This window comes from Habropoda laboriosa, unplaced genomic scaffold, assembly GCF_001263275.1.
Source record: "Habropoda laboriosa isolate 0110345459 unplaced genomic scaffold, ASM126327v1 scaffold67, whole genome shotgun sequence".
NCBI lineage: Eukaryota > Metazoa > Arthropoda > Insecta > Hymenoptera > Apidae > Habropoda > Habropoda laboriosa.
This window is the reverse complement of record NW_017100242.1, coordinates 4697406-4706360: the sequence shown is the minus strand read 5'-3', so window position 1 is coordinate 4706360 and position 8955 is coordinate 4697406. Positions and strand designations below refer to the sequence as shown.

Sequence of the window (8955 nt, the reverse complement as noted above, 5' to 3'; positions counted from 1 at the left end):
TTACTTATAATAAAATTAGTAATAAATTTGATAATTGAGATTAACATAATTCCTAAAATTATGATTAATATATCAACAGGCGATTCATAGTTTAAAGAGGAACACTAGTGGCCAAAGAATGAACTTGAAATTTCTTAAGTATGCTCAAAGTAATCAGTGCAATAATATGAATGATAGTTCTGTTAGTTATGCCAGTGCTTCCTTAGTTCTTGAGTGATAAAATATATTTTAAATAACATTATTGTCATCTAAAGAATTTGCAGAAAGAAAGTACTACAAAAAAATAAAAACGGCAGTAATAACCTATTAATCATAAAATGCATTAATACAAATTTTTTAAAATTCTGTTTAATATTTTAAAAAAATAAAAACACTAAACATCATGTTGCATATTGTATTATGCAAAATTTTCTTAACCGTTTGAGAAAAAATATATTGATATTTGTAATGAATGTGATGAGTAGAAGTATATTATTGTCAAATTGTTTGATTTAAAAATATTTCGGTTCATTACTTACAAGAAATAATCAGTACTTCCAAATTTCCATTATGGAAGGAGCTTAAGTTTCTTTGCTTTGATGAGTACTACAGTTATGAAAACAACACTACATACAGTGCATTTTATATGTACTAAAAAGGCAGAAGGTTCAATCTATTGATGAAAAAGGGATTGCAGATGAATTAATATTTATCTACATAACTTTATCACAGCTTTAAAATTTAAAGCAAATGACAAAAAATCTTTAATATGTATTGATGTTATTAATTTAAAGTATTAAAAAAATAAGTTGAACAAATAAAAAGGATAATAACATTGTTCATAATTTTAACATTATTCATAAAATATTGAAACATGAACATTTGTACATTATAATTTAAGTATATAAAATTGTTTATTATATGGATCTGACAGTGTAGATTATGAATTAAAAATATATTGTTAGTACAAAATTATTACTGCTTATTATTTGAAATTTAATTTTTTATTAAATTAATTACATTTGATGTTTACTTCTAATTACTAGGACAATAAATATTAAGAACATTAATAAACAGAAAATACTTTGACATAAATTGCATTATCTCAGGGATATGTATAAGCTGAAAGCTACAAGTATAGGATTAAAATTTATCTCTTCTAGGTCATTAGAATGAACAGTCTGCATTAATCGATACGAAGTGAAATATTACAGATGAATGTCATACAACTTAATTATCTTTTCTTTAAAACAAAGCAATGAAATGATCTCATATCCTTCCTACCCTATACTATCTTGTTATTCCTCATTAGTATAAGGAATTATAAACAAATATTGTACTGTTACAATATCACAATATAAATGTGAAGGAGGATCAGTGTGGGAAAATATGTCTACAATGTATTAAACTATTACTAATATTCTTTTACTTTTAAAAAACTATTATACGGAGGTAGAAAAATGGATTATAGGAAGACACAAAAGCAAGAGGGGCTTCACCTGTGACATCTCCTACAATTTCACTTTCAAATTTTGGTGGGCTCTTTAATTCTAAAAGTACCCGTGTTCTAATATCAAATACAACAATTATACTAACAATATCACCCAATCTGATACATTTTAACTGTCTGCAAAATTTTACCAAAATCAATGTGTATCAGTTGGATGATGTCCCTTGTAAGTAAAAGTAATTTATATAGGAAGGTGTTTGTAATCTCGTTACTCATTGTAATCAGAAGAATTTTGTCAAGCTTTTAATAATAATTTTATGATATTATAAAAAATAAAAATATTTGTATTTTGTATTAGTGGTTGATATAGAGACGTCTGCAGTATCGCTTTGAAATTCGTCGGATGTTCGTTTCTTCCCATTGGTTCTTCGTATATTTTCTTTATTCTCTTTGTTTCACAATGCTACATAATTCGATTTATAGACATTAAAATTTCGAACAATAGTAAAAAGACGTGCCCGTGGTTATAAAAAATTATAACCAATCAGACAAGTATTTCTTCCAGGTACCAATTTTCTAGCTCTGTATATTACTGATGTTACAATACAGCATTTTTGTATTAAATTGTATGTATAATCTATGAGGCTCGTTTTATAATAAAGTGAAGTAACATTTATTGAAACATTATATTTACATTGTTATGTCAAATATGATTTTGTTTGTTATTCTTAGTACTTTTATGTATTGATTTATTCATGGATCTATAATATGTGAAATCATAAAACTAATCTTTCAAGTGTTACTTTTTTATCTTTGTATATTAAACTGATAAGATCTGTATTTGTATGAAGTATATTAAACAACCCATATATATCGTTTCATAGTTGCATAATAATTAAGAAAAAATATATATAAATTTGTATGCACCTTTAAAAATAAACACTTAAAAATTATGTTTAAATATAGCTTTAATTACAGTACTTGTAATTATTAAAACAATTTTATAAATATTAATAAAACAACAATAGTTTGTATAAAAATATCTTGTGTATATTTATTTGTTAAGAGAAACTAACAGGTTTACTAATTCAAATAATACCTGTATTAAGGTATTACATTTACTTTTATATCATATTGTTGATCCAGTCCTATGTAGCAATCAGACATCAAATAAAATGTTAGAGTTGTTCGACCTTTAAAAGAAATTAAATTTTTATAAAACAAAGTTTTATGATTTTGTACAACAAAAGGTATATGCATAAATATAAGTAAAGATAAAATTACCTAATTCTGGCGGTGATGTGAATTGTAATTGATGACATTTGCGTTGTTCATTTACTCCAGATGCTCGTTTCAGAGCTAGTAATTCCTTATTAGAAACATTACCTAAAACGAGAAACCAACCTTCATCCTTTCCTTTCTGAAACATGGGACAGTGTACTTTCAGATTAATAGTCTTATTTTTTCTCTTCATCCCAATATTTAGTATATAATCTTGATTTTTATGGATATCTATGTAATCAAAACTCTCAGATTGTAACGATATAAACTTTTTCTTTTTTTCATCGTGACCTTCTAAACTTAAGTCAATAATGAGTATTGGCATTTCTTTTAGTACTTGATGTATCTGCAAAATTATTAATGATTAATATTTTGATGTCCCTAATATTTGTTAATTCACCAATAATTAGTAAGTATGTCCTATTACACATTATATTAGTAAATATGATAGTTTTGGTATGTAGTGGTTTTAATAAAATATTGTACACTTAAAATCTAATATATTTACCTGATAGATGTGTTCCTGTTGAAGTTCTTTACTAAGAACTTCTACAAGTAAATTATATTTACTATGTGCAACAGCACATAGCCTTGGGAGAATTAGTGACAAAGTTGAAAATAACTGTAAATATTCTGAATTTACATGTGGTAATGTAGTAATAGCAGATTCATCAATCCATCGAGCTTGAATAATCATCTGAAGTAGATGCATTATCATAAGTGCACTTGCTAACCATCCTTGTTCTGCAACTGTATCTATCATTGCCTGAAAAAAATATAAATTATATAGAATGAATAACATTTAATTGTAAGTTCATTTTTTAACTTATATTTATTCAGCATTTTTTACTCAATTTAGTGAGTACTATCTATCTTGTAAGTCCTGTACTTTTTTCTAAAAGCATCATAAATAAGGTGATATATTTCTTTTTTAATATACATACTTGGATAATTCTAATTGCTTGATCAAGAACCAATTTCAAATCAGTAATGTAATCTGAACATGGTAAAGGAAGTCTTGAGAAATGAGCTTGAAGTAACAGGAAAGTTTTGGTATGTGGAGAATTATATGAGTAGTTATCTACTTGGTAACGACACATTTTGCTTAGTTCCCTATTCAATCATTATAAACATTAGAATAAAAAACAATTTTAGAAATATATTTTTTTATTCACTAGTAAGAATTATAACTTACTCATTTAATAATTCTTCATTGTGCCTAACTGGTAATTCATTGTATTCATAAGAATTACATAAAATGTGTAGACACTGTTCCAATGTAAGACATTCTTGTAATGATTGCTCAAACATTAACATAGTATGATATGATAAATAATAAAATGATGCTATTTTACCCATTGAAAGTGGATATAAAATTTGTTCTTCCTAAAATCAATAAAAGTATTACAAATTCTAATTTTTAATAATAAATTAACAATAAAAATTTAATTTCACTCTTTTACCATGTACCTCATTAAAGTCTATGCAATGTGAATCCATTAATACTTTTAATGTATTGTCCACCAGTGAAGATAAGTACTGGTTAATTGCAAGAGGTTCTAAAGCATTTAGATCATAATATTTGGGATTTTTCATTAATCTTCTAAAGAAATAGGTCCATGTTAAATAATCTAAAAATTCTTGTTTATTTTTAATTGTACCAGCCACAATTTCAGCATTTATGTGATCTGGTAAGACAGCCAATAAACTTGATTCTACTGGAAATGGTTGATGCAAAAATTTTTTATAAAAATTTTTTTTCAAATCATGTACTAGAACTACTGCCACTCCCGAAACATCAAATTGAGGTCTGCCTGCACGACCCATCATTTGAAGCACATCCGTGATCGGCATATCTACATAACGTTTTCTTTTACCATCATAGTATTCTGTTCCCTTTATTACTACCAAATGAGCAGGGAAATTTACACCCCAAGCCAATTTACAGGAAGTATATTGTGTATTTATTAATGATACAACCCATCTTATTGGAAAAAAAAGTTTAGTAAAAAAACGATTAACATCAAATTAAATCTAAATTTATTACTTATTTGTAAAATCAGACAATAAACAAAAATTATAAATAGTGGATAATGTTATTGCCAATTATGTTAAATGTATACCTGAATTTTATTATTGACAAACAATTCTTCAACAATCTTTCTATCTTTATCTTGAAGACCAGCATGATGAAGTCCAATTCCAAAAGCAAGAGTAAGCTTCAAATCGGAATCTCGTAAATGATCTAAAATGCTGTTCAACTCTTCTTCAAGCATATTTAACCACTGTTTAGGATTAACTTCTGCTACAAGATATGCAATTAAATCTAACGCAGTTATACGCGTTTGTTTACGCGATGAAACAAACACTAAAGAAGGACTAGATGGTGCATGTTGTTTAATAGCTTGAAAAGTTGGTCTATTCATTGTTGCCATTCGAGGACAATAATTTTTTTCTGGAAATCCATTTATATGAATTTCTAATGGTACAGGTCGAACAGAGGGACGGAAATTATATAGACCCATTTCTCTGATATCAAGCCAATTAGCTAAATCGATTGCATTGGCTAATGCTGTAGAAAGTCCAACAACTCTTAATTTTTTAGAAGTGTGACAAGAGATAAAATTAGTTCTTGAAACAATAACTTCCAATACAGGACCACGATCTTCGCCTAATAGATGAATTTCGTCTATAATGATAAGTGCAACATTTTTAACATAAGTTCTTGTTTGCCAACTTCTACTAATACCATCCCATTTCTCTGGTGTAGTCACAATAACGTTCGCACTTGCTATAACTTTAATATCTGGTGATACATCTCCAGTCAGTTCTATTATCTTTTTTCCCAACTGTTCTTCGAATCTAAGTTTCCAGTCTTTCATTCGTTCTCTAACTAAAGCTTTCAATGGTGCAATATATATAACTTTTTGTGTGGGATATTGTTTAAATACTCTAAACATAGCAATTTCGGCCGCAATTGTTTTTCCTGAACCTGTTGGAGCTCCCAAAAGAACATTATTGTCTGTATGATACAAACAATGAAAGATTTGTGTTTGTATTGGATTAAAATGAGAAAATTTATAAAGTTTCTCAAAAGATGGTTCTTTTAATGCTTTTACTGATAGTGGTTTTAACTCTAACAAATTCGTATGTGGTGGATATATTTCAGGTAAAATTAAGTCATGAAATGTTAGAGGTAACATATTTTCACAACCCAACCAGTGATCACTTGTTGCTTTTATTATATATTGAGAAGGCAATGGTTCCTGTAATGGTATAGTCATTACAAGTTCTTGTTCAAGATTGTTAAAAACCATTTTTCTTGTCATGACAAAGTATTCATAATGATAAAGAAAGTTAGTATCTGGATCTTCTATCCATATCCAAAAAGGTTGTGATGTTCTACCATGAACCTTGTCATTCCACCGAAATTGAGGGTATATCTTTAAACGTATTCTTAAAACTGTGCGGGTAATTGGTTGTAAATTAGATTCCATTTCTAATGCAGGTAATTCTTCACAACACCTTTTCACCAATTCTGCTGTATTATGATTACGCAAAATATCTCCAATTTCTTTAACATTCATATCATTTAATCTATCAATTGTCAAATCATATTGTTCTATTTTATCAATAACTTCTGAAGATAAACATAAAAACTGACACAGAGGATTTGTATGACTCCATTGTTGCATTTCCAGCATTTTTGCCATTTCTAATAAACGTCCTGCCATTATTGCATTGTTTTGTCCCAGCATAATTTTAAACAATGCTCGACATATACGTACTGCATTTTGTATAATATATGCTTGGTCTGATATTAATGAAAATGAATTAACTCGGCCATGTGATAAATATGTCTGCAATAAAATATTCACTTTACCATGTATATTTTCTATACCACCCAGAACTATAAGTTCACAGTACTTTTCAGTTAAATCTTCCAACTCTTTCATTTCGTCTTCTCGCACTTTCAACTGTTCAAATTCTTGAGACTGAGATATCATAGCAAATATATCTGCTTCAGTCATAATTGGTTTTATAAGACTATTGAAAATCTCAATAGTATCATATTTAAGATAAAAGTGACTCGCAATACGTCCTAAGTCTGTGGTATTGAGGCTCTGATTTAATGTATTGTACCGAATCATTTTAGCCTTATCTAATGCTTTAGCTGCTGTATCAATTAATTCTCTCCTTTTTCGTTCTAAATTCGGATCTTCCGCAATTTCTTGATAAGGAATTCCATAGACTTGATAATTTAACTTCATTCGAACAAATAAATAAGTGTAACTTAACCATTCTACAGCTTCTTCTACATTTGAAATTGTACCTAGCGCAATTTCAGCATTTAAATTATCAGCCAAATATGTAATGAAACTACTCTCAATAGGTAATTGATTTGTTAATAATGATAAATACTGATATAATTTATTATATGAAGTAATAATAACAGCATGACCAGATGCATCAAACTGTGGTCTACCAGCACGACCAAAAATTTGTAAAACATCTAATATACCCAAATCAATGAAAGAACCATGCTTTGAATCATATATTTCTGTTCCTCTTATAATAACTGCATGTGCAGGTAAATTTACACCCCAAGCCAATGTTGATGTACATACTAATACTTTAATTAATCCTTGTGCAAAATATTTTTCAACTAAATTTCTCTCTGATCGCAATAAGCCAGCATGATGTACTGATAATCCTTTATGAAATAATTCAGTTAGGTGTCTATTACGCGATTTAGCAAAAGGTTTATTTGTATATGATGCCTGACTATTAGGCATAAATAGCTGAATTGTACCACGTTGGTTTGCTAACTCTATTAGTGCATTTGCCACTTTAACGGTAGCATTACGTGCGTGTACAAATACCATTACTTGATGTCCTTTACGTAATATATCTACAACATTTTCATAACATACGCAATCCATACGATTCATTTCTTGCAAAGGTGTTGTTGATTTTACACCAATAAATGTCTGACTAAGTGGTACTGGTCGAAATCGATGGTCGAAATAAAAAAGTCCTACATATGGATTCACTCTTAAAAATCTTGCAACATCTAAGTAATTTGGTAAAGTTGCTGAAAGTCCAACAATTCTAATCATGCTTTGTGAAGATTCTACTTGTCTTAAAGTTCGAGCAACTAACGCTTCAACAACAGGTCCTCTGTCACCGTGTAATAAATGTACTTCATCGATAATTAATAACTTCACAATACTAGTGAGAGAGATATCTCCAGTACCTTTCCTAGTAACAACATCCCATTTTTCTGGTGTGGTAACAATCATTTGTGTTTCTTGAATTTCTGATTTAGTTAATTGCATATCTCCAGTCAATTCACGAACTGATATACCTAGACACTGAAGTCTTTTACCAAAATTTGCTGTCATTTCAGCTGCTAAAGCTTTCATTGGTGTTATATAAATTATTTTAAATTGATTTCTCATTAATTGACCATCTTTAATGTGTTGCTTTAATTGATGGACTACAGTTAACATAGCAACATTAGTCTTTCCAGCTCCCGTTGGCGCACAAATTAATAAATTTTCATTAGTATGATATGCTGTATCAAATACTATACTTTGTATTCGATTTAATGAAACAACATCACCGAAAGCCATGCGTCCGATATCATCTAAGGAAGCTATCATAACAGGTTCGTAACTGATTTCTATTGGTTCAGTTTGTGTAATAGGTATAGAAATTTCCTCAAACATTTCTGTGTTTTTTCGCACATTATTTTGTGGTAACATTACTTTATGTTGCGATACATAACCAGGTGTAGTTCTACTGGATATATTGGAGTCAAATACATAAGGAAAATTATTTTGTATATTTTTGTATGAAGTAGTATCTTTTTTAAATATGGGCATACGCGTTTCTACTAATGCTTCCTGCTTTTTTAAACTTAGTTCAAGAAAAGGTTCAAAGTCATTTTCTTCTAAATCTCCTTTTCCTTCTCGTTTACTTGATATCTTATTTAATTTCTTTTCTCCTTTTCGTATTTGCTTCAATAACTGTTTTTCTTTTGCAGATTGTATAGTTATTTGACCACTGATTACAGGTCTCTGAACATTAAATTGTTTTTGTACTTTTGGACCAGAATTCAAAGATATAATACTTTTTTGATGTTGAATAATATATTGTATAAGTTCAATATATTCGCAACCCAGGAAATCAAGTAATTCATTTTCTAAATTTGTAGGATTTTTTAATTTATCAATTATGGC

General features: G+C 28.6%; 2 protein-coding genes across 2 annotated transcripts in view; one reads left to right on the top strand and one right to left on the bottom strand.

Moving 5' to 3' along the window:
- The window catches only part of LOC108571937 (protein MEMO1), a 3506-nt gene extending 3218 nt beyond the window's left edge, over positions 1 to 288 (top strand). The window contains exon 7 of the mRNA XM_017934095.1: positions 80 to 288. Within this exon, the coding sequence (XP_017789584.1) occupies positions 80 to 217 (138 nt within the window). The 3' untranslated portion in view covers positions 218 to 288. The remainder of the gene's footprint in view (positions 1 to 79) is intronic.
- A 2245-nt stretch (positions 289 to 2533) lies between these two features.
- The window catches only part of LOC108571936 (activating signal cointegrator 1 complex subunit 3), an 8720-nt gene continuing 2298 nt past the window's right edge, over positions 2534 to 8955 (bottom strand). Inside the window, exons 7-13 of the mRNA XM_017934093.1 lie at positions 4832 to 8949; positions 4181 to 4670; positions 3906 to 4096; positions 3655 to 3823; positions 3219 to 3476; positions 2714 to 3056; positions 2534 to 2622 (exon numbers count right to left, since the gene is read on the bottom strand). Of these exons, the coding sequence (XP_017789582.1) occupies positions 2534 to 2622; positions 2714 to 3056; positions 3219 to 3476; positions 3655 to 3823; positions 3906 to 4096; positions 4181 to 4670; positions 4832 to 8949 (5658 nt within the window). The remainder of the gene's footprint in view (positions 2623 to 2713; positions 3057 to 3218; positions 3477 to 3654; positions 3824 to 3905; positions 4097 to 4180; positions 4671 to 4831; positions 8950 to 8955) is intronic.